This window comes from Vanellus vanellus, assembly GCF_965231255.1.
Source record: "Vanellus vanellus genome assembly, chromosome: 7".
In the NCBI taxonomy this organism is placed as follows: domain Eukaryota; kingdom Metazoa; phylum Chordata; class Aves; order Charadriiformes; family Charadriidae; genus Vanellus; species Vanellus vanellus.
In genome coordinates, this window is record NC_138912.1 from 27,970,285 (window position 1) to 27,996,228 (window position 25,944).

A 25,944-nucleotide genomic window follows, 5' to 3' on the forward strand; every position below is an offset into this window, starting at 1 on the left:
AGTTTGAGCCCTGTCACTTGTATCAGTTAAATGATGTAGTTACTTGTGATTTTCTTTTTTGTGTGTATGAACCTACTAAGTTAGACCCAGTAGCAGATCACTGTGCTATTTGTTACTATTCTGTATAAATATACACATTATTATCGCACTGCAGATGCTAAAGGGAAAGTTCACGCTTTCTCTCCCTCTTCGATCCCAGCCAACCACAATGATGAGCTGCGTCTGACGTTTCCCGTGAGAGATGGTGTTGTACTGGAGCCCTTCCGGCTGGAACACAACCTGGCAGTCAGTAACCATGTCTTTCACTTACGGCCAACTGTTCATCAGACGCTGATGTGGAGGTGAGCTCAGCCTTGCTGTGAGGAAGTCTTGCACCCAGTGGTGGAGGAGTGGCATGCCAGATGAACTTGATTTAGGTTTGCCATGAATTTCACGTTAAAAACTGTGGCCTAGATAGGAAAAATGCCCTTCAAACTCACAGATACTCATGTGTCACTTTCCAGAGACAATTATGTTCTAAAGTGCTTCCTGATCTGTATTTCATCTCCTTGCTGATAGCGTACAGTATGCAGTCTTTGAAAAATCGCTGCAACTGTTCCGTCCTTTCTGCTCTGGGTGGAAGGAGTATGGGACGTGCACGACCAACACCAGTACAAACTTGCATTTGGGAGACTCTGAAGTCCTAGGTGCTTTGTGGGCTGTGAAATGTTAGTTGCAGGAGTAACTATGCAGGGCTGTTACTGTATATGCTTAAATGAAATGGTGCAGATATCCGATAATGAAAAATAGCACACTAATGAAGGGCCTGATTTAGAGGCTTGGTAAAATCATTTGGAAAGACAAGGGCTTAAATCCTCCAGACTTTAGAAACTAACTTCATAAATTCCCACTCTCCTATGACTCCACAAGTAAGGACAGGTCAGAAATTTCAGAGCATAACCTTCCACATACAAATGCTTCTGGTTTTCACTTACAGTGAGTACTACTTTCCAGCACAGAGGATTCGTTTTCCTGGGTGGTACTTACCTGTGTTTAATGTAGATCTGCATAAGTGATTCCAGCTTATGTCCTGATTCCACCGTGCTAATGGGGAGGGCTTTAGACCAACTGGCAATCAGAGCCTTAATTTTTTTTTTTTTATTTGTGTATTTTCAATACCATGGAATAATTTTGTCTCTTTATTCTGTTTTTCTCAGAAAGTATCTCAGTGTTTATCCTGGCTGCTGATTACATTGTTTGAGCCTGTCTCCGTGCACTGTGGTGGCTGGTTAGTTGCTCGGATCTTGTATGGAGGTTGTTTCGCAGGTGTAGCAGCTGAGCATCTTCAGCACATTTTCCATTGCGCCTGCCTCACTCTCTGCTCCCAAGTCTGGGCCACATACCCCTGACCTTAATGGGAGTGATAACTTGTAGCTTCAGCTTTTTAGCCCTGTGAGGATCATCTTCCCTTTCACTGGAATCCTCTTGAGACTTCTGTTTTCACGGTGTGGAGCGTGTGAGGTGGGCAGAGAGGTGCGCAGAGTTCCCTGCCCCAGGATCGGACTCTGGCTCTAAAGCTGAGGCTTGATGCAGGGTGCAGGAGTCCTTGCTGCCACGGTGCCCCCCTACCCTGAGGTAGCCTGGGAGTTGGAAGGGAGGGAGATTGCAGGCAGACCACATCCAATAATTAACACCTAACTTTGAGGTCAGTTATTGCTTACTTGCATTTCATTATCGTGGAGTACTCGCAGCAGAGGGAGTTTTGGCAGTTATTTGCCGGTTCTTATTAATAAGTAATCACTACTGGGGATTGTGCTGGCTCATTCAGTAGATTTATAGTGCTGCACTGAGGCATGAGGCTGTTTCTTAATATCTGTTCGTTCTTTCTTCCCTAGCTCACCAAACACATAGCCTTTATTTAAACTTATTTTAATGAAGACTCATAGGTAAACTGCGCTCAGGTCTGCTGTTTTGAAAAGCTTGTTAATAGTGGGGAGAACGGATGGTCCTGTAATGAAGTCATTTCACATTTAACTCAGGGCTGGATGGATTCCAGAAAAATGAATTAGTCACATGTGTGGATGGATTTTAGTTTTATAGAGAATGGTGGAGTTGAGCCAATTCTGAATATTTCTCTGCCAGTTAAAATATTCGGCAAAACCTCTCACGTGTACGCGCATAATGAATAGCAATGCAACTATTTTTCTCCCCACTGGGAACTTCTCATGGTTATGAGAAACAGAAAGGTTGAAGGCAGGGAAAATGTCGTCTTGAAGCTGGTTCAGTCTTAGCACTGCTCAGTTATTAATAGCGTCCCACGGTGGAGACACTGCGTGCTAAGAACATGAGGGTCTCCTGAGCTCTGTCACTGCTCTGGGATATTCAGCAGGCCTGCTCCGGGTCCTCGGGAGCATACTTAATCTGCTTGGGTTTTGTGTCAGAGGTACCAAGCCTTGCTTCCCTCCGGGTTTGGGTGACTGCAGTGTGTTCTTGTGAGGTGAGAGTCTCCAGTGGATCTTGCAGAGAGAGCTTTCAGAAAATTGTTAATAAAATATTGGAAAAAAGCCTGGAAAGACTTAATAGAGATGGATTATGTTGAAAGGTCGAGTAGTTTGTATTCTATACCTTTCTTTTTTAAAAAAACCCATGGTTTTAGCCAGTGCTAAATCTCGATGTTTTGAAATTGAGAAAAGATGATGTTAAGTCAGAATTGAAATCTCTAGTTTTGGATAAGGAAAATGGCACTTAAGGTGATGATCTCCTGAATGAGCTGTTCCTCATGCATCTTACAAAGATATCTTCCTTCAGGCAAGATGAAGAAATGAGCACGTAGATGTTCGAGCATAAAAGATAAATATTCAGCTGTCTTTTGCTGTCATGAACAGCAGAATCCTGACATTTCAGTTCAGTTCTTCACATTCTTTTAAATTTCTTTTCCAAATTACTCATTCCTAACACAAGGTTAACATCCATGTATGAAACTGAAGTCATAGTCTCTACCCACTTAATTTGTGATTAACTTAATCTCAGCCTCTTCCTTTTTTGGAGGTGTTATACAACTAATTTTTGAGGAGCTAAATAGTGTGTGGAAGTTATTATTGGAGAGGTGGGAGGAATTCATGCTCTGAAAGGAGGTCTAAATTGGGTAGATTTAATCCACAGCTGTGTTAATTTGGAATCACAGAAACACAGGGGGTGAGATACAGGGGTCATGTTATCTTAGTTGATTTAGCTGTTCCAAGGCAGAACTAGCTGTACCTGTATTTTGTGTGACAAGCATTCATTCAAATGCTTTTTTAAATGCTCTGAAGTAGTGAAGAATCCACAGTCTTTCAGCACAACCCGCTGCAGCATATCACTTTCTTGTTCTTAACTCTTAACACACGGGAAGGACTTACCTGATGTTAATATTTTTCTTTCTGCAGGATCATTTCATGGTCTTGTTTTGCAAAGTGGCTTGAGATGTTCCCTTGGAAAGTCCTTTATAAGTGTAAAATAGTAACAACAACTTTGTTGCATGCTAGCACCATTAATTCATCATGACTTGCTTCTGCTAAGGGCTCTTACGAAGAAAATTATTTATATCCTTTGCTGGCAATAATTCTAGAAAAATAAACTGATTGGTAAAGAAAAAGCATTCCTAGCATCAGAACAACCTCCCTGTGCAATGTGAATGCAAAGTTAAAGGAAGATTTATTGGTTGTTGTACAGGTCTGACTTGGAATTACAGTTCAAGTGCTATCACCACGAAGACAGACAAATGAACACAAACTGGCCAGCCTCAGTCCAGGTCAGCGTTAATGCAACCCCACTTACCATCGAACGTGGCGACAACAAGACATCTCATAAACCCCTGCACCTAAAGCACGTCTGTCAGCCAGGAAGAAACACGATTCAAATTACAGTCACAGCATGTTGTTGTGTAAGTACACGGAGCTCACGGCTGCAGCTGCTGATGCTGAGTTTGCTATTTAGTACAGTTTGTAAATGTTGCCTTAGCTGAAAGAGCCTTACTCTCTTTTTTTTTTCCATGCAGGTTTCTGGTAAGGTGCTTATTTGATAATGTTGACACAGTCAGAGTGCTAATATGGAAATTTTTGCTGCTGAATTATTGCAGGATGTAGTGGTGTCCTTCTGATGTCTCTGAAAATGCATGTGGTCTAGGGGAGGAGAAAAGTTTGATCTCCTACCTATTTAGTGTGTGCCTGTGTAACGAGGTGGCTAAAGTGTATTAATGTAGATTATTGTGATGCAGACTGTTGTCCGGTACTAATTTCATTTACTTAGGGTATTAAACTGTGTTTATTTGACATGAGAACATCAACACCATAATCATTGGTGGTGGTGAAGATTTTTCAAATAGCTTTTCCTGTTCTGTGATGCAGTCTAGACCATGCAACTTTCTCCTTTTCCGTGGTGTAGTTATTCTCGGGGACAAGTACTGTATTTTTAATGCAGTGTTGCACACATACAGTCTGAGTTTTTGACTGTTCTGTTGTCACCAACAACAAAGCAAACTGCTACCTCTCCCAAGGTCACAGTGTGAGGCACTTGGACAGGAAGCCGTCCACCCATTTTGCTTTACTTCACGCTGATGTTTTTCCCACATACTGTCATTTATCTGGTGGCTAAGAGCAGGAGCAGCATCCTGTGAATCCACAACGAGCTATGTTTTGGGGAAGAAGATTCAGTTGGTTCCAGACATGTCAGTAGCAAATAATTTTTGCAATTTCCAGCATAGTCTGAGGGCAGGCAGGTAGGCTAGACTGTGTCAAAGAATCTAGGGTTTTAAAAATAAACCCTGATGTCAGAGATGAATACGTCAGCCCTACATATTCTGAATATTAAGGAGGGAAAATGCAGAAAATCTTTGCTTTCTTTAAAGCTCTTGTATACATTGTGCTCGTGGAGCACAGAACAACATACTGTGCAGCGTGCAGAATATCCCTAAGGGAGCGTGTGTGCGCAGCAGAGCAGAACCAGCTTTTGTATTTAAGCATCAGGCTCTTACGGAAGCCATGCGTCCAAGGGAAGAATGCAGCTCTGTTTAGCAGTGTGTTTACCGTGTGTGTTTGGTTCTCTTGGTAACAAAATGCGTTTTCTTTCAGTCACACTTGTTCGTGTTGCAGCTAGTACACCGGCCATCAGTTCGCTCAGTACTTCAAGGTCTACTAAAGAAACGCCTCCTCCCAGCAGAACATTGTATCACTAAGAGTGAGTTTTCATTTCGTGTGGGTGCTGACTTTCCAGAATGCCTATAGCGATAAGCTATTCCTACTCAAGATGTACTTGATTATTGAAATCCCTAAGCTGTACTTGTCAGGAATTTCCAGAACATCATTTGTGTACATTAAGTCCTTGGTATCCTCAAATGCCATCTTTGCCTCGGTCTTCAGCAGTAGGACCAGTTGTTCCCTGAGTATGCAGACCCCTGAGCTAGAAGACGGGGATGGGGAGCAGAATGAAGCCCCTGTAATCCAAAGGGAAATGGTGAGGGACCTGCTTTAGCACCTGGAGGTGCACAAATCTATGGGGCCGGATGGGATCCACCCAAGCGTACTGAAGGAGCAGCGGAAGTGCTCACCAGGCCACTTTGCATCATTTATGAGCAGTCCTGCATAACCGGGGAGGTCCCAGCTGACTGGAGGTTGGCAAATGTGACACCCACCCACAAGAAGGGCCGGAAGGAGGATCCAGGGAACTACAGGCCAGTCAGTCTGACCTCAGTGCCTGGGAAGGTCATGGAACAGATCATCCTCAGTGCCATTACACGGCACATGCAGGAGAACAGGTGATCAGGCCCAGTCGGCATGGGTTTGTGAAAGGCAGGTCATGCCTGACAAACCTGGTCTCCTTCTGTGATAAGGTGACCCACTTAGTGGACGAGGGAAAAGCTGTGGATGTTATCTACCTGGATTTTTGCAAAGCTTTTGACACCGTTTCTCACAGCATTCTCCTGGAGAAACTGGCTGCTCATGGCCTGGACAGGTGTACTCTTCACTGGGTAAACAACTGGCTGGACGGCTGTGCCCAGAGAGTGGTGGTGAATGGAGTTCAATCTAGTTGGTGTCCGGTCACAAGTGGTGTCCCCCGGGGCTCGGTGCTGGGGCCCGTTCTCTTTAATATCTTTATCAATGATCTGGATGAGGGGATCAAATGCACCCTCAGTAAGTTCACAGATGACACTAAGCTAGGTGGGCGTGTTGATCTGCTTGAGAGTAGGATGGCTCTGCAGAGGGACCAATGGACTGAGGCCAATGGTATGAGGTTCAACAAGGCCAGGTGCCAGGTCCTGCACTTGGGTCACAACAACCCCATGCAGTGCTACAGGATTGGGGTGCAGTGGCTCGAAAGCTGCCTGGCAGAAAAGGACCTGGGGGTGTTGGTGGACAGCTGGCTGAATATTGAGCCAGCAGTACGCCCAGGTGGCCAAGAAGGCCAACAGCATCCTGGCCTGCATCAGGAATAGTGTGGTGAGCAGGACTAGGGAAGTGATCATCCCCCTGTGCTCGGCACTCGTGAGGCCTCACCTCAAGTACTGCATTCAGTTTTGTGCCCCTCACTACAAGAAGGACATTGAGGTGTTGGAGTGTGTCCAGAGAAGGGCTACAAAGCTGGTGAGGGGTCTGGAGGACAAATCTTAAGAGGAACGACTGAGGGAATTGGGGTTGTTTAGCCTGGAGAAGAGGAGGCTGAGGGGGGATCTTATCACCCTCTACAACTACCTAAAAGGAGGTTGTAGAGAGGTGGAGGCTGACCTCTTCTCCCTGTTGAGAAGTGATAGGACAAGAGGAAATGGGTTCAAGTTATGTCAGGGGAGGTTTAGATTGGATGTTAGGAAACACTTTTTCACTTAAAGGGTTATTAAACATTGGAATAGGCTGCCCAGAGAGGTGGTGGATTCACCATCCCTGGAGGTGTTTAAAAAAAGGGTAGATGTGGTACTTAGGGACATGTTTTTTGTCAGGGTAGGTTAATGGTTGGACTTGATGATCTTAAAGGTCCCTTCCAACCTCAGCGATTCTATGATTCTAAATGCTGAGGGCTATTTGAGTGGGGGTAAAAAAATGCCAAGGACACAAGCTTAGTTTCTAACGAGGACTCTCCCATTCCAGGAGACTCTTCCCCCATATTTCTTTTTGACTTACCTAAAAGCCACATGTAGAAAGATTATTCTTTCTTTCTTTAGGGCTGCTTTGAGTGCTCGTGTGGCGCTTTATTTGGTTGAGGGTATAGCTGATACACATGTGTGTGATGGTTTATCTGTTCAGGAGAATGTTCTAAATTACACAGAATGCACCTATGTGGATAAATTGTCCGTGAAATTGGCCCTTAAAGGTTGAAATGTTGGTCTTTCAGATTTCTACGTTAGAATTTACAGTACGCTTTTCTCACACATATACATACCTTCTTCCTAAACAGTAAAGAGGAACTTCAGTAGTGTAGCAGCTTCCTCTGGCAACGCGACACTAAATGGGGAAGATGGAGTAGAGCAGACCGCTATTAAAGTGTCTCTGAAGTGTCCGATCACATTCCGGCGGATTCAGCTCCCAGCAAGGGGTCACGATTGCAAGCATGTACAAGTGAGTAGATGCCAGTGGCCTGGCAGCAATCTCTCAGCCATGTGTTGTTACAGTACCTTTATAGCTTGGTTATTGTATGAGAGAGGGGGATTTCATTGTCTATCAACCTAAATAATTAACTATATAGATATGTTTAATGTAGAGGGAGAAAGTAAACTATTTGGTTTAGCTTTCTTTACTTTTGTCCAACTGATTAAGTTAATACAGTATTTTCCCTTTATTTCCTTTTTTTTGCTCCTTTGTTTCTTTCTGATATCTAGTGCTTTGATCTGGAATCTTATTTGCAACTGAACTGTGAAAGAGGAACTTGGAGGTGTCCAGTATGCAAGTAAGTGCAACCATACTACGTGAAATGCAGTTGTACGTGATTTGACCAAATTCAGATCATATTTAAGCTCATGGAGGAGAGAAAAAGGAAGTACTAGAAAATAAAGTGTATATATTACATTTACCTCATAGCATAAAGTCCAATGAGAATTCTTGCAATATTTCATAAATTGAGAGAACTCCCTGGATTATTAGAAATTTAAAAATAGATAACGAGATATTTTCTCACAGAATACATAATCTGTGAGCTCTCATTACAGGCTGTCAACGGGTTGTGTAGAGTTCAAAAGAAGCTCAAATATTTACATTGGTAAGACACGTATCTACATAAATGAATGACCTGGGAGTTTTTTCCCCTAGATTATGAAGTTTAAGCATCTACCAGACAACAACATGCCACGGCAAAAGAACAGATAGTCTATTCTAGTTAGTTTAGTATCTACATATTTGAAGTTCAATAATTTGGGCATTACAACATTAAAATTATACAACAGTGTTCGGCATCCAGCTGAACATTAAGTAAGGATGCCAAATAACTCTCGGGTACTATGCTTTGAGTCACGTAGATAAACAGTTAATGGCAGTGTTCAAGGAGAGTGGGAATTTTGGAGACTGCAACATTTCCCAGTAATTAGGTAGGAAATAAAGTTGGAGCCTCCAAGGTCGAAGACAACATCAAGTGCAAATTAAAGTGAGAGCAGAAAGCAGAAAGGATTCTAGTCCAGAATAAGGCTGATTTCAAAAAAGGCAAAAGACTTCCAAGGTGCAGAAGTTTGGAGTGATTGATTAAAGGAAAAGAGGGATACCTTGGCATACTTTCAACCTTATGTTTTGGCCAGAGAGCTAGTATACTGCAGAAGAAATGGAACAAAAAGCTTTGAAGTGGTTACAGGCTACCTATTCTTATATTTAACTGGGCAGAAAGAATCACAGAATGTCTGCAGGCCAGTTCAGTGTCTGTAACCTACCGTGCTCAGTCCCCACAGGGTTACAAGTTTGTACCAGCCTAAGCTGGGGAGCCAGGACACTGTAGCTCAAGCAGCTGTGGCTGTAGCAGCTTGTACTTTATCTCTGGAAGTCTCCAGTTCAATCCCTGCTGTGCCAGTCAATGTTAGGTATAAACAGGAGTGGAGGTTTCCATTCTGTCTGCTTCTGTGGACATTGCAGGTTGGAGACGAGCTTGTTTCAACAGCTATTCATGATTGATACATATCCTAAAGTGCAGGTGCTTTCTCTGAACAACCTGAATCTTTTCTCTCTTCTAAGTTAGGCTAAAAATATTACAAGAATTGGATGTCTGTCTTCGTATGTATTCATATATCCAGGCCAAAATTTTTGTCCTGCTTTTCTGAGTATGAGCACCTGCATTCAGATCTAAGTGCCTACATAACTAAATAATTTCCGTTTTTGTTTTGTTCTGTCCCCATCTGTGCTGATCTTAAGTAAAATAGCTATAATACATAGTTACTTTGAAGCCTTATTACTGTGTAGCACAAAAAAAAAAAAAAAGTCAATTTGAAAAAACAACAGTGCTAGCTGACGTTCACAGGAAATATCTATGTTTGAAAAGCCTTTACATTTGCAATATATTTCACTAAAAAAATTATTTAAAGGATGCAAACTGCTTGTGGACACACAGAAGTAGGTCTATCCTTATCTCATCTATTTGATGTAGAATGCTATTATCCTGGTAATGCAGATGTAGAACTAGAACTGTTTGCCCCAAATCATTCTGAAATTACGTGTTACAGATAGTAAGTCGGTGGATCCCAGTCTGCTGATTTCATCTCTAACCTATCCTTCTTCCATCCTTCTTTTATGCGTGGGTAGCGATATTCTAACATAAGGTTTGGGTTTTTTTTCCTTTCTAGTAAAACTGCTCTGCTGGAGGGCTTGGAGGTTGACCAGTATATGTGGGGTATTCTGAACGCTATCCAAAAGTAAGTGAACTTATTAATTTCTGATATTGAAGACTAAGCAACTAGGAGATAGTTCTCGAGTACTAAGATAGTCACGCCAAAGTAGGTCTTAGTGACTGAACTTGAATATTCTATTTCATGGCTCCTTGGTGGAGCTAGCGATACAGTGAATCGGTTTCCATCTACTTAGTAGATCTTGTTTGGGTTATCTCCTGGTGGCAGCCTCACCAATGAAGCAGAGGGAGGAGTGAGAATGGAGGATTAAACGCTTTCTTGTATTTACAAGTAGTCCCTCTGATTCACATGTGGCATACCACATAGATATGTTTGGATTTCATTGTGTAGATAAACACAAAAATGTGCTCTCACAGTTGCCTTTTTTAAAACTTGCTTTTGGTACACACTTGAGGACTGAAGGATCTTGTTCTGAAATGCTGTAGTATAATACAATCTCATTTGTTACCATGCAGATTCTTATGGAAACTTCAACAAAATTGATTAAAAAATAATAATAATCAATTAATGTGCTAAAATTTTCACACTGTTTTACAGCTCAGAGTTTGAAGAAGTTACCATTGATCCAACTTGCAGTTGGAGGCCGGTCCCTATAAAGTCGGATATTCACATCAAAGATGACCCAGATGGCATTCCCTCAAAAAGATTTAAGACCATGAGTCCAAGCCAGATGATCATGCCAAACGTGATGGAGATGATTGCAGCTTTGGGTCCTGGCCCATCACCTTACCCATCCCTACCCCCTCCTCCAGGAGGCAACAACTCCACTGAATATGGTAACCAAGGTTAGTTTTACAGCTTTGTGCACCCAGGCGGTCACTCTAGAAATCAGTGGTTCAGTCAGCTTTGTGATTGAGGTATGTCAGTGCATCTTCTCAGAGAAATGCATAAGGGAAGCAAATTATACGGCTGAAATTCTGCATCAGTCTTTTCATTTAAGATTCATCTGTTTAGAGGAAAATACATTTTAGTAAGGAAATAGATGCTTGTCATATTTATTGCCATGCAGCCCTCCCTGAGTCAACAAACATTGTATGTTACCTTATAAGTTCATGGCCTGCCACAATATACGTTTTTCCTAATTTTTTCTGTCCATTTTCCTTCTCTTCCATTCGTATTCAAGTGAAGGCTCCTAGTGCTACAGAAGTTACAAAGTAGAGAACCTGACCCATTAACGCTGCTACTTGGGCCACTAAGTTTAACCTGTGGCCAGGTGGGGGAGGTTTGGTATGCCACCCAGAAAGTGCATGACATTTAAAGAGCCTTCAACTGCTTTGCAAACACCTTTGCATTAGAAAATTACTTTCGAGTTCCTCTAGCCATGTGCTGCCAGACTGAGAAACGGGGAACTAAATGCAAGCAGTGGAGACAGGTTTTCAAATGACTGGTATATTGTGAATAACTCAATTATAGTGACAATTCTGAAGATATGAAACCAGAGACTGTTTCTTTTGCAAGTAATATGATATGACTCAGTTCAGCTCTGGGAAAAGACCAACTGTTCACACCATCAGAATACCCAAATTGATTACAAGGTGATATATGTGCTTTTTGCAGGCGTTTGAAGAAAAATATAGATTGCATGCAAAACATGGTTAATTTGCTCCAATGACTGCAAAACTGATGACAGATGATAAAACTTTTTAGGTTTTCAAACAGATGAATGATTACTATAACAAAGCCAAGAGCACTGAATCACAAATTTTTCACTCGTTCAGTAGGAGTGAAGTGCAGTCAGAGCATGAGAAACAGAGCCATCTATTCTTCATCTTTCTAGCTCATAATCAGGACAGGGTAGTCACGTAAAGTGGGATTTAGGGGTTGTGTAACAATTGCTGTCTAGGCTGTTATTTCCCTGCCTTCCCTTGTGGATTCTGTAGCAGAGGTAGTCATTGCTTCTCGGAAACCTGACTCATCAATGGCAGGTGAAACCCACGCTCTCCTATTTCCCTGCAACAGGTATATCAGTGCAGAGCACCAGATTATCCTAAATGTCTTTACAGGTCTGTCTGTCCTTCAGCATGTGGCACAGTCTTGCCCCAGAGAAGGGTATGCTACTGCATGGCTGTAATTCCCTGGGCATACTGCCTTGCATCTTCATTCTCCATCAGTATGTGCACTGAAACCTAATGTTTAGTTAGGTAATGTCCTCTGGTTAACAGTACCCTAGAGCAAAGTAGTAGTAGTATTACTACTGTGGTTTATGTTTGTTTATCTGGGTTTGACAATAAGCACAGTGAAGTTTAATTTGCAAATATAACAAGTACTCAGTAATACAAGATCTTATTCCAGCTCCCTGCTATTAATTCTTTCCTGAGAAGCAAGGCAAGAGCAGCTATATTCTGAGACTCATCCAGTTTGCAGATTAACAAAATAAGAATTAGTAAGGCTCTGCAGTATTTACATGATAGATCAAAGTCCTGACTTCTTTGAGAAATACTCTTACATGGCTAATGACTTCTATTCCTCTGAGATTAAACTTCTGCTTGTGAAGCTGTGCTAAAGAGCAAATGATGCAGCTACTTCAGTCGGTCAAACTCCCTTCTTGACTTGAACATTTAAAGCTGCTGTACTTCAGCTGATGAACTGCAGGCTCTTCGTGCAAGCTCCAAAGCTATTCCGTTATTTCAGAGCTCAGTATCAGCCCATTCAGTTGCTTATACAAAATAGCTGAGTGGCTTTAGTTCAGTTTTTAGTGTTGGTAGCAAATAAGCCACCAGAGTTGGTATCTCAGTTGGAAGTGTTAACAGGGGAATCTGAACAGAAAAAATATGGAAAGTAAAATCCCTGTATTTGGGATCCATGCTTGCTTTAGAATTCAAGCGAAGATCACTGGGCTGAGGTGGGACAGATCAAAACATTCTGACGATGGTCATGCAGTACTTGTCTTGCAGATCAGCAGGGGACTCCGGGCTTCTTGCTGGATGGTAGATGTGGGGGGTGTAAATCCCAATAATTTATTCCTAATTGGAGTGAAATTTTGGTGCTTTGGAGAGCATCATTTCAGGCTGAGGTTTGGTGGATTTCATAAATTCACTAGTTTTTCATTACGAGTGTGCATATCCACATGCTGAAACACAGACTACAGGCAGCCAATTTGTAACTCTAAAAATGAGAAGAATAGATCTAAGAGGGGAAAACTGATGTTGTGTTTGCAGACAGTCAAGTGAATTTTATGAGGTTTCGTGAGAGCAAGGAGGATTACATCACAAACGCCAATTAGACATGAAGGCCTCTTCTGTGCTGTCTTAATAGAAGCTGCCTGTTTATACTGCAGAAGAAGAGGTAAAAGAGATGCTGTGCTATGAGCTGGTACTGTGGCACCTTCCTGATCCAGGTCTGTCACTTAGCTTCATCAGCAGTCAGTCTCAGTTGCACTGAGATGCTTCCAAATGCAAATATTCCACAGAATTTAATATCCCTTTCACTTCTTGACTTGGTTAACTTTATGTGGTGACTTGACAGTAGTTTTTCAAAATGTCAGCAGTTTTCAATTAGTTACAACATGTACATGAGTTACTACAGCAGCCAGTGTGTGAGAGCTGAGTGCCCTTTTTTCCTCCCTATTCCTCCAGCTTGCTTCAGCAGTGGGGAGCACAGTGTTGTCACGCTCAGCGTTGCAGTTGCCCTGTGCTGTGCAGGGAGGATGTCGCCCAGCTTCTACAAGATACTCTGAGAGATCAGTGTTGGGAAACAAATAGTTTGTTTCATATCACATGTGTTTCTCTTTTAGGCAACAGTTACCAAGGGCATGGCAATTTTGACTTTCCGCATGGGAATCCCGGTGGCACGTCTATGAATGACTTCATGCATGGGCCACAGCTGTCACATCCCCCAGACATGCCGAGCAGCATGGCAGCTCTTGACAAACCTCTCAGCCACCCCATGCAGGAATCTGTAAGTAATGGTGCTGCGGATCTAGGTTTTCCTTTGTGGGGGTAAGGAGCTCTCATCCAGCTCATGGACTTGCCTTGTGAACTGCTTTTACTTTTTGTGGATTCCTCACTTTGGAAGTTTGTGAAATAGAACAGTCCTGAGAAATGCCAAAAATGCTATTTTTAGTTTCTGGCCTTTTCCTGTTTTTGGAGAAGCATTTCTGAGCTTTTTGGATTGTCATTTAAGCTTGTTTATCTGAAAGAGACAACCTGACTTGGTGTGCTTGTGTTAATCGTTGTGCTTTGCTCTGACACCTGAAAAAAGCTAGACTTCATTCCCTAGGCCAGCAGGGTCTGTGAATATCCATCTTCAGCAGACAGCTTGTTACAGCAAGACATTGACTGACTTCAAAGCAGGGACAGTATCTTCCTTGCCTTTGTCCCTGAGGGCAAAATTTGCATCAAAGCATTTTGAGGGGGAATTCTACTCAAGTAGCATGAAAGGCATCGTTAAGCTGTTGGGAATAGGACAAGCTTGTAGACCTCAAGGAGAGACGCTGCCGCTGGTCTGAGAGTGTATCAGTGTAGGAGACTAAGTGGAGGTTCCTCAGGTCTCAGATGGAGAGGCGGAACTGTGCGTTGGAAAAGCAGCTTGCTCAAAGCACTGAGTTTTATATACAGAATTTATATATCTCCAGAAAATGCAGTACTGCAGCAGCTAGATGATAGAAAAGCAGCATTTAGCTCTTAGGCATGGCTAGTCATCTATTTTAACTCTGGGGGGGGAGTGTGTGTACATCCTTTTATGTTCATTTAAGTTACAGGGCAGGGGCTTTATAGTGTGCTGTTACTGCACAGGAAGGATGTTTAACTTGACAAGTCATCTGTGCCGTGTCTTTAGTGAATACTAGAAAGTACAATTTCAGAATGTAATGAGGAAATGTGGTGGCAGATGCTCAGCAAAAGCCTACTCAGTCAATGTCTCCTCTAGCTGGCAGTGGGTTTTCCAAGGAGGATGGTGAGAAATAGGAAGAGAGTGAGTGGAGAGAGAGTTCTTAGTATAGCTTGGAGAGAGCCCAAGTAACGAGACTGTCTGCAAAGGAAGAGTCCAGAAACTGTAATGACTTTACCACTTTACAGGCTAATAAAGGACAGAACAAACATGCTGTAAACTTAATTTTACGTTGGCAAACTCCACATACCCAGCTTAAAGAGCAGTCTGAATTATTGGCATCAGAACCAACCATACAGTATTAGAATATAGTAGTGAGGGGAAATACTACCAACCCGAAGCACTCACAGCTGCTTTCCTTTGAATCAATGTCTCCTGTTACCTGACACCTACCTCTTGACTTCGTCAGTTCACTGCTATGCCTTTGCTCTAGTAGTTGCCTCAGTGAAATTTCTGAAGTGGTAGGATATGAAGTGGTTGAAAATGAAAGTGAAGAATTTGTGGCTTTCTGAAAATGGGACTGCTCACAGATGATAGCAAAGGTGAAGCTTGCTCAAGGCTATCCATGTTCCAGAGCTGTAAGGGAGTATTTGGGCAAACGTTAATAGATTTTTTGGTTCTGTGAGCCAATGTGTAGGAAATCTGATACTTGCTTATGATAGCTGGCAATTAAAGTAAATCTTTGCCTTGCTTTGCCCTCATCTATCATGATAAGCAAGCTGCACTGTTTGGAAACGGGTAGCAGCGCTCAAGCAGGTTCCACCTAGTTTATGTCAACGGCTGGCTTTCTCTAATGAGGATCAGTTTTCAGGTCTATTAGCACAAGGGAATTAGATTGACCTTGTCAATGTCACCATGCAGTCTTCAGGCCACATTTGAGGACCGTTAGTGCTCCCACACAGCTTTTTCAGTATTACAAAGTCTCAGCTTTCCTCTGTCTGTCTTTCTCCTTCTTCTTTTCCCCTCTCTCAAAAATGAACTGTTTGTAGCAGACACTCAGGAAAGGCAGCCTTAAATTTACTGCTTTTAGAGAAATGCATGCCATTAACACATTCCTGAATTATGTAGTTGAATGTCTTTGGACAGACATCTCTGTATGAAAATAACTATAAATTACATTGTGTAATTGAACTCGGGTTTTAAGATGTTGTCTGTGCTCTTTCTGTCTTTCCTTTTTACACATTTAAGGTGTATTTTGTTTTCATCTACTATTCACTCTGACCATTTAATGTTTACAAGGTGAGTCAGGATCAGATGTTAGGTCCTTTTAGACCAGAGGTCTGTTTCTAACTGGAGCTGAATGCTGCTGAGGAAGTTCCTAATTTTCCTATTATGAAGATTTATGTGGTGGCCCTTATTTAATGGTAGGCAGAGAAAGTTGGTCTCTCCAGACATACTCCGTAGGTCACTCCAGGAAGCGTTTGCCCAGTGTAGGTAGGGCTGGGTAACCAGGGCTGGGTCATCAGAACTACCTTCTCTCAACGCTGCTGTTCTGCTCCTGTGGAAGAAGAAAAAATCAAGACCTGAAAAGTGGCTAGAAGTAGTTCCTCTTCCCCAGAGTAATGTGTTCTGAGAACTCTAGAACAGATGCTTCTATGTCAGCACAAGACTGTTACAAAATAGCTGCCACAATCACATCGTGTTTGTTTTCAGAAATTGTAAACAGGTTTTCAACAAAGGTGAATTCAGAGTTAGGTCTAGCTTAGTGCACATTGCAGACGGGGTAAGGAGTGGTACGTGACTGAGAAGTGGATGATCATGCCATAGTTTCATGTACACAGTGAGGTGATACCAGCTGGTGTCGCTGTAAAAAGTCATCACTCTCATTTCTATTTTCACTTTTCTTCTCTCTCACACCAGCACAAGTGTTATTGGAGCCATGAAGTGATCTGGATCCGGGTACTGATGTGATTGAAAACTAATATGGGGGGGGCAGGGACAGGGGAAGTTTAGCTTTGATCCATGTCAGTTCCCCAGTTGAATTAGAATCATAGAATCATGGATTGGTTTAGGTTGGAAGGGACCTTGAAGATCATCGAGTTCCAACCGCCCTGCCATAGTCAGGGACACATCCCACTAGACCAGGTTGCCCAAGGCCACATCCAGCCTGGCCTTGAACACCTTCTTTAACTGCGTGCCTGCAAGGATGCACCCGATGACAAAGCCATGGCTGGGAAAAGTGGCCGAGAACAGCAGCAGGGCTGGATGGCATCTTTCAGTGGTGCTGCCAGCTAACCCAGCAAAAGAGTTGGTAAAACTATGACCCCAATAATGGAGAGAAATAAACCATCGACTTAACCTGCTGATCTTTTTTTTTTTTCACTATCAGTTTTCTCTTGAGATGAAAGGTGGCAGGTCCCGTTGCTCTACAGCTATACATCTTGGCACTCCTAGAGGTCACTGTTGGGCCCATAAAGAGTTGTGCTGTTTTGTGCTATTAAACTGAAGATGTAGTTGTGTCTGCTATAAGCTTTTCTTTTATAGGTTGTAAATGTTTTTAAGAGTGACAAAGTTTACACTTCTAAAAACAGCTCTGGAATTACCTTGCTATGTAAGCAAAGGCAACTTTTTTAGACTCCGTGTTCATAGTGGGGGTTAGTGCTTTTAAAATAAAATGATGGGAGTTGAAGACACAAGCTGAACATACTCAAAGTGTATAGCTTAGAGTGTTTTTGCACCACAGTGAACTTATCATTAGTTAGCTGAATGCAAATAGAAAAATGTACAAGTACTGAGCATTTTACTTTCTCACAGGTAGGTTGGTGGAGTCTGTGGCATGTCAGATGGATTTTGAACCTGCGACGGCTGTTAAAGATTATGGTAGCCCCTTAGCCTTACAATGAACAATTACTTGCTATCCAATAGCCAGCGCCCAAGATACTGCCTTATCAACTAAATACTTATATATATAAAATGCTTGCATATGTAAACATAATGTAGAATTTCTAACCTGTTTGTTTTGAAATATGCCTGAGAACATATGAATGCCTCTTGGTTTAAATAATTATTGATCTAAACATGCCAGTATGACTCTTGCTTTGTGCATTCAGGGATAAATTTAAGAGACTATTCAAGATAATCCTGTTTTGGTTTGGGTTTGGGTTTGTTTTTTTTTCCTGGAAACTGCTTTCCCACTTTAGCAACACTGTCTTAAATTGCTTTTTACTTTTTCTTATTACTAAGCTTTCTTAATTTCCACGCTTTGTTGCATGTGTCTTCAATGAATGAAGAAGGAAACAGTACTATTTGGATAGACATGTACTTTCACTTGGACTTTTGCAAAGTTTTTAGGCTGCAGATTGATTTACGTTAAGGTGTGGTCTGTGGGCAGATTTTGTACAAGTTTACCCCTGAGGTAACAAAATAATGTTGCAGAATACTTTTCAAGTAGTCAAACTGTGACCCTAATGAAGAGTGTGTATCAGTACTTTTTAACAGTTACTTTAAACTCTCATATGGGAAAGAGGCCCAAATGAGGTGTTCCAGATAGAATCCTGCTCATTTCCACCAACCTTCATATTACCGAAGTATTGAAAAGGACTCCTGTGTAGCTGAGTATGACTGTCCCAATGGATCAGTATTCAGGTTTCAATTTTCATAAGAGTGGTGAAATGTATTTTACTAAAATGCTTGTTTCTGTAATTTTTTTTTTATTTCGTGGGAACACTTAAATAAAGTTTTGTAATAACCTCCCTTTTGCTTTCCAAAAATGAAGACTAAGGTTAAAATAACCTCGCAGTTTACTGTGATATGAAAGGGTCAATGCTGACATAGCATTTTGCTGGTTTCTGTTGGCTTGGCTGGATGAGTTTCATGCTGTTGTTGTATCTGTTCTTTTATTTCAGCTCCACTACGTGGCAATATGTAGCATTCCTCAAAAATGTTTACATTTTTTGCTTCTCCATATACCCAATTGACATAAGACATCTGATTCTGAAGCATTCAGACACTTCTTTCTCATGGCGCCAGGGCCAAGTCCCAAAGAATCCGCTAGCATTAAATGCGACATGCAGCAGAGGAAGAACCGGGCTTGTGCGTTTTTCTTGCTTCACTGTCATGTGAGAGAGTCTTTTCCCTCATTCTTCCATAATGTGGTTTGGTAGTTTATTCCCTACAGAAAACATAAAAAATACTCAGGTTTTGCTAGAGAACTTACCCACCGCATGAATACAAAACAGAAATGTGGTCATTAGCTTAGTTTAAGCTAATGCATTTTACTTTGCAGTCAGCAGGTACGCAGCCACCCACAGCAGCTCTGCTGACGGGTGGGAGCTCGCTAGCTGAGCTCACTCGGGTTTTTTTGTCGACCATCAGAACCCATGAATATCAGCGAGGAAAATCTTCTCAGTGTTGCATTAAAGAGGTGTTGCGTTCTGAAAAGAAAAGGAGGGGAGAAGGTGGGAAGGGCTGATGTTCGCAAGATGTTTGTAATGAGCTGAAACAGGAATAGGCAGTGGTGTCAGGAAGCTACCTAATGAGGGAGCTGAGCAGAAAGGATGCATTTGCTCGGTTAAGCAGTTTCCTGGTGTAGGGACCATTGTTCAACAAATTCTCCATTCATTCACGGAATTTTTTAGGGCAAAAGCATCTGCCTTGCTAATGCTGAGCAGCACCCATAAGCCTCCTTTCCTCCTCTTTGGGGTTCATTACTTTGCATCTTCGAGCGCAGTTTCCCACATCACAAGGAAGCAAACCAACAGCACAAATCCGACGTGTTTATCTCTGCCTTGCAGATGATCTTCAAAAAGCTGAAACACTTCCTCCAACATTGGGATATGGAGTTTTCTTTTCCAATCGCACTTTTTTGTTTCTTTTTTTTTTTTTTTCTGGGTGTTTTTTTGTTGTGTGTGTCTTTTTTTAATTTATTTAAGTTATTTCTTTTTGTAACATGCGGTTACAGAGTCAGGCACCGCGAGCAGTGTACCTTGTGGCCTCACTTTCTTTTCCTGCTTTTTTCCTCCTCCGCAGATCCCTCATCCCGGCAGCACTGATCAGTCCCATACTTCCATGCAGCAAGGTTTGCACGTCCCTCACCCCAGCAGCCAGTCAGGGCAGCCATTACATCACAGCGGGCCTCCTACCCAGCAGTCCCGGCAGCCGCCCCCGGCCGCTTCTAGCAACCATCCACACAGTGACCTGACCTTTAATCCCTCCTCAGCCTTAGAGGGTCAGGCTGGTGGACAGGGAGCACCCGACATGCCGGAGCCCTCGCTGGATGTAAGTCTGTGTCATACTATCATCTGCCTGCCATAGCGTGTGCTTCGCATCGCGGCGGGAGGGCGGGGAGGGCGTGGGGACGGGGAGCTGCTTCCACAGCACATGCCATCCTTTCATGCTTTGGTACATGGGCGCAAGTGCTGCAGCCGAGGTGACAGGGAGCTCCTGGCTTGCTGGGGGAACGGTTCTGGTTTGAGCAGCTGCGTGGCGTGCGAGCCGTAGCCTCTTCCTAGCTCCAAGGCAGGCATTTCTTCAGACGACAGTTCAGGCACCAAGCTGGGAGCCATCTCCTCCCTTTCCCCTCGTCGCTGGACGGGTGCTCCCATGTGCTCATGTAGACCCTGAAGCCCTCGCAGTGCCTGAATACAAGGAAGGACGCAGCTGTGTGTGGTTCTGGCTGTGGCGGAGCTGCACCAAGTGAGCTGCACGCTGAGCCCTGCAGCGTGCTCTGGCCAGTGCTGGCCCACCCTGTGGCACTGTCCCTGCACCCTGTGGCCAAAAACAGGCTGTGCCCATCCATACCCGCTCGTGCAGGTAGCTCAGCAGCACAAGTTCTTCCTCCTGCTACACTACACAGGAAAGTAACCAACAAGGACATCTTCTGCCTCCTTAGCCGCTGTGGGGGGCAGCTCGCAACTAAACAAAGATAAACCTAATTTTAAGGCCAAAAGTAATCTTCCATCTCTTACCATCCATTCAGTGGAGTTGGAAGTGAATTAGCTGAGGAATCTGTCTGGTTAACCACCTGCCTCCCAGAATATAAACTCCTTTGAACTAGGACTGGATTTTCTGTTTGAGTCATGCGTTCCCGTACATGTATCTTCTGTCTGTTACAAAGTCTAATGCTGCTGCACAGTGTAATTTTCTTAGAGGACCGTTCACCTCTGTGCCTTGGATTTATATCTGTATTTACGGTTGGTGTATACCTACATCTTCCCTGTCACACACAAGCTCCGTGCCAGCAGGCAGCCTCGCAGAGGCGAGGGAAGGGGTTAGGGGAGGGATGGATGCTCTGCTTACAGGAACAGCGCCCAGTGGAGTAACTTCTGTCTGAACCAGACTGCTGCTGTTTCACACAACACAGTCACGTGCACGTCCTTTGGGAATGATAGTTCATGTGGCAATTAGAGTTCTGAACCCTTAAGGACCCCATATGAGCAATATTAATAGGTAAAATAAAAATGTCATTTTTTTCTTCAAATATTTAAGCAACGTGAAGTATGCTGTTACGGGTCAGGCGCTCGTTCCTCGATGAAAAGCAAAGCAGAAAAACCTGTACATTTATCACAGTACCATGGTTATCGCTGATGGAGGCATGCTGGATTCTTAATGGGAAGCTGAAATTATCCTAGCTAATTAAGAAGGCAAGTGCTGTGCAGTGCAAGGAATATAGTTCTTCGAAATATCTGTGAGCTCAATCATGATCAGATGGATTATTTTAATGGGTTTAACTTTTGGTGGCTGTGTTGTGGAACTAGGCTGAATAAAGTCCCATGCAGCAAACCAAGCAGGGGACCGTACCATGGGCAACTTGGTCCGCTGCCACTGACACAGTCACATTAATTGTTTAGAACTTCAGTGTGATGCAGCCTAAGGTTTAACCAGGGTTAAAGGATATACCTCGTATAGATACAGAGACAGATGACCTACACTCGTACCTCAGACAGCAGAGGCACAAGACTCAAATGACTGGTTAGACCTCTCAAGTATTCGTTTCAGGAGCACTGGGTGCACCTCTCCAAATTCTGCCCCTAAGCGTAGCGTGTTCCCATAGCTTCTGCCCCCACCCCTGGCAGCCCCCGGTGCCCCTCTGTCTCTTACCTCTGCTCCAGCACAGCACCCTCAATGCCCAGCAAGTCCTTTCTCAGGTCTCTGGTTTTCACAGCAGCCGGGCAGGAGGCAGGCTGGGCTGCCTGCACCCTCTGACCAAGGCAAGCCGAGATCACCCTCAAAACTTAGAAGACTTCATCTTCGGAGATACTGAGCATATTGTTTGAAACTTTCACCTTTCTAAAAAAAAAAAAAAAATTTTTACAAATCCCCTGTATACAAGAATGAGTCTCAGAGACAATATGTTAATTTTTTAAGAATTGAGTTGTAAAATTGTAGGACAAATTCAGCTGGTTTTTACTTTCTACACGTTTGGTGGGGCTGCAGTTTTCTTTTGGGCTTCGCTACTAGGTATTCATAAAATATTATGATAGCAGGCGAAATACATTTAAAAGGCTTATATCTTTAGTCTAGTGGTATGACAGTAGCATTTTTACCATGAATAAAAGGAGGTGGTATTTTAAGAAAAGCACTCCTCCTGGGAGATTGTTTATGTAAACTTGACGTTGCATTTTTTTTCAAAACGCTTAGTAAGTAAGAAACTTCTTTCTGTCTTTCACGTTCAGTTTATTGAAAAACATATCTGTTCATCCATATAACATTAGAAGATGAAGCTGCACTTGCACAGGAGTAATAGAAGCATATAAATACAATATTTGCATGCTAAATGTGATGCAGTCAAGCTTTTAGTTTTATAGTATTTGAAAACATAGGACAACTTAAAATGAATATCTCATACCTACTATTCAATTTGTTAAAGCAGTCCATATTTTTCTTTCTTTGCTTTAACATAACACTGAATATAAAGGGAGTTTATTACAAACTCTTCCCTGCTGTTTTTCATAAATGACATTTTTACTTTTGACTACGATATGGTGAGATGCAGAATAAAGCAGAAAACATTGCCTGGTACACAATGCAGGAGTCACAGTTTGCTTGTTACCTGTCAGATCAAAAACAATCGGAGTGATGGCTGGAAAAACAAAATTGTCTATCTGAAACACAGTATTAATAAAAATATAAAGAACCCCCCCACAACTATTCCTTTTGATACTTTAAAACGTTATGGAGATTGGTGCATCTTCTGTTTGGATGGGGTAATATGCCCCGAGCCTTTAAAACATCCGGAATTGTGTGTAATGCTGTAGTTGAGTGAGTACTTCCAACTACCATAAACTGTGTCACTGACACAGAAGGGAAAAGGACTCGCCCACCTGCCTTGCCACTCCTCTCTCCATATTCCTTCTCAGTTGTGTTTTTGCTCTGGTTTGGGTTGGTTTTTTTTTTCTTGTTCTGGGCTAGTTTTAACCCTGGGTGAGTTCCCTGCTCCAGCTCCCTGCCCCAGAGCTTACATCAGCGCACAGAGGCGTTAAAGGGGTGGCTGCAGGGTGAGGGAAGGACAGGGCTGCCTCTTTTTGTAGGGGTGCAGGCTTGGGGTGGGCATCACACTGCCTTGTGCCAGTCAGATAGATTAGTCTTTGTTGATCTGCCTTAAAGCTCACATACGTATTACTCAAACTGCACGTTTCAAGTTTCTATTCAGTGTTTTATATGAAACTTAACATACATAATGAGCATTAATTGAGAAGTATTTGTCAGCATCACTAGCCAGGAAATAATATACTTTGTTTATTGATGAAGTTTGTGATGGGGAGGTCGATTGAGAAACCCGAATCGAGCTGGTAACATAATTGACAGGTGAAAACTGAGGAATACTGACTTTCACAACCAAGCGGATACTGCACCATCTCAGGGAGTTAGGTTGTATTGCTGCCTTCTGATTTATTTCGATAAATACCTATGAAAGCCAGTTTCCAGGAGTGTGTGGTGTTTAATCCCTTTTTTTTTTCTCAATTGTGTTTCTGTTATCTGTAATTTTCCTTTTATTTTTATATTTTATAGCTGCTTCCAGAACTCACAAATCCAGATGAGCTGCTTTCCTACCTGGATCCTCCTGATTTGCCAAGCAATAGCAATGATGACCTTCTGTCTCTCTTTGAGAACAACTGAAACCATATGTATACTCCCATCCCTTTCACTTGTTCACACGTGTGTGGCTGCACAGCAAGGAATCTTAACACTCCTTTTCCACAAGAGAAGAAAAGAAACCCTCACAACTTGATCCAGTGGTGCACTCCCTGCTTTCTTCATCTCCGAACTGCTTTTGTCAGCTTCAAAGACTGCGAAAGTGACGGGAGAAAAAAATACAAAAAAATAAATAAATGCAGTAATCTCCGAGTCTGCCACGCTACACGTGACAAAGAAGCATAGACAGTTGTGCAGCTATTGGAAACCCCATTTGTTGTTCATCCTCTAGAGAGAGAGTTCTGTGATAAACATAGTGTGAAGTATCTTGGCAAAACCGAATCTTGGCAAGGGAAGAAAAGGCAACAAAATGGAACTGTTTTTAATTGACCCGTCTCAGAGTGTCCTTCCAACACGTGTTCTTCCATTTTTTTGAAACTGTATCTCCCTCTGCCCCACCTCCCCTCTGCCCCCCTCCAACCTCAGGTTTGTGTTGGAGTGATTGTCCTGGCCACACACAAAAACAAAAACACGTACGAAGCTCAAAAAAGCACAAATCCTACAGTCAAGTGGCAAAGATAGGGAAGACATACAGGCCTCTCGGAGGGAGCCAGCAGTGTAGCTAATGCGACTTCAGTAACGGAGTCCTGAGAATCTCCAGGCTGCAGCCGTGGGTGTTGATATTTCTGCAGGCACAGGAATCTTAACCACCTCTTTGCAGAGGATTCCTCTGGCCAAACACACAGATTGGAAACACCCAGGAAAAATTTAAAAAAAAAAAAAAAGTTTGCAATGTTTAGGGATTTTTTTTGCGGTTTTGGTTTCAAATCTGTACCATTTGTGGCTGCGTTAATATCCAGCTGTTGAGATTGCTGTAATAAATCTTTTTGCCCTGTATGACATACGGAATGGAAAGGAGAAGGAGGGGGGATGCAAACCAAACTGTTCCCGATTGTTCCCTGCAGCCTTCGGTGCCCCGAGCGTTTGTGTCACTGTCTGTACTGCACAATACATAGTAAGACAAGCTGGGTTGAAGGCAGCCAGGAAATCATTGCAGGATGGAGGGAGAGTAACATCACTATCTGCATAATTATTTTAATAATCGGCTCAAGAAGGGGCATTGACATCGGACAGACATCTTACAGCTTCGTTTTTGTTTTGCTTTGCGTTCTGTTTTTGTGACTGTTACAGATAATTCAGCCTTTTTCTTTTCTCCTCCTTCAGTTTCTTTTTTTAAACTTTGGCTGCCGGGATGAGCTCTTTCTCCCAAAGGACCGGGCATGGGGAGAATAGTAACTGTCGGTAGATTGCTACTGCCCTCAAGAGACCCTGCTGCCACAATCACTGTCTTGCCCCGTGCTCTGTGCTTCTCGTGTGGTTGCTGCTCCTGCATGAGCTTCCTATTGCTTCTGTGCCCATTTCTGTGCTCTTCGTCTCTCTCTCCTTCTCTCTCTTATAAATGATGTACAGTAGCTGTGTAAGAAGTGCATGTGTGCCAACTTTGCCCTCGTGGTGCAACATTTCAGCTTTTGCCCACTGTACAGTTATTGGTTTCGTTTCTTTTTGTTACTAAAGCAAGTTTGACCCTGCTCCTTTTCCTCATCCCAAATCCAATCAAACACCCTTCGTTTGCTCACCGCAATACGTTTCAAACTGAAGTGCCAGGCAAAATTTTGTTTGTCCCTGTCGGTTTGACTAGATAGCTTCCTAGCCCTCTGTGCTTAGTTTGCAGTGCTGTAAATGGCATGCTCTGCGCTTACGACCCTGGATTTGCTTTCCTCACCAAAGTCATATTTGTAAATTCTTTGCGGTTTTTGTTTCATTTTGCTCTTTTTGTTAACGTTTCCCACTACTGCTGTACATGCGTCATGATATATATATGCTAGTCAGCAGCACCTTGCTGTAGATATTAAAGGAAATGGCGGTTTAGTTCTTTTATTTTCCAGTAGGAGTATTGAATCTGTCAAACATATTATGTAGAGATGGTCCCCCACTTATATTTTTCCTGTTTCAAGTTTTTTTAAGAAAGGCGCTGTTCATTATGCAAAATCAATTATTTTAAGAATTGCTATTGTAAATATCTTTGTGAATATTTTAGTATCGTCTTTGATAATATTCAACATTTTCATGATCTGGTTATACTTTTGCTGGTGTTTTTAAATACCTTGTCTGAAGAAAAATATGGGTCCTTTTTTAAAAAAGAAAATTGAGGGTTCTTTAAC

At 42.7% G+C, this 25,944-nt stretch overlaps 1 protein-coding gene across 1 annotated transcript in view; it reads left to right on the forward strand.

Annotated features, from left to right (window-relative positions):
* The window catches only part of ZMIZ1 (zinc finger MIZ-type containing 1), a 357,117-nt gene extending 331,263 nt beyond the window's left edge, over nucleotides 1–25,854 (forward strand). Inside the window, exons 14-23 of the mRNA XM_082486190.1 lie at nucleotides 200–341; nucleotides 3,691–3,901; nucleotides 5,088–5,193; nucleotides 7,402–7,562; nucleotides 7,823–7,890; nucleotides 9,761–9,829; nucleotides 10,361–10,608; nucleotides 13,557–13,720; nucleotides 19,619–19,867; nucleotides 23,600–25,854. Of these exons, the coding sequence (XP_082342316.1) occupies nucleotides 200–341; nucleotides 3,691–3,901; nucleotides 5,088–5,193; nucleotides 7,402–7,562; nucleotides 7,823–7,890; nucleotides 9,761–9,829; nucleotides 10,361–10,608; nucleotides 13,557–13,720; nucleotides 19,619–19,867; nucleotides 23,600–23,707 (1,526 nt within the window). The 3' untranslated portion in view covers nucleotides 23,708–25,854. The remainder of the gene's footprint in view (nucleotides 1–199; nucleotides 342–3,690; nucleotides 3,902–5,087; nucleotides 5,194–7,401; nucleotides 7,563–7,822; nucleotides 7,891–9,760; nucleotides 9,830–10,360; nucleotides 10,609–13,556; nucleotides 13,721–19,618; nucleotides 19,868–23,599) is intronic.
* The last annotated feature ends 90 nt before the right edge of the window (nucleotides 25,855–25,944 follow it).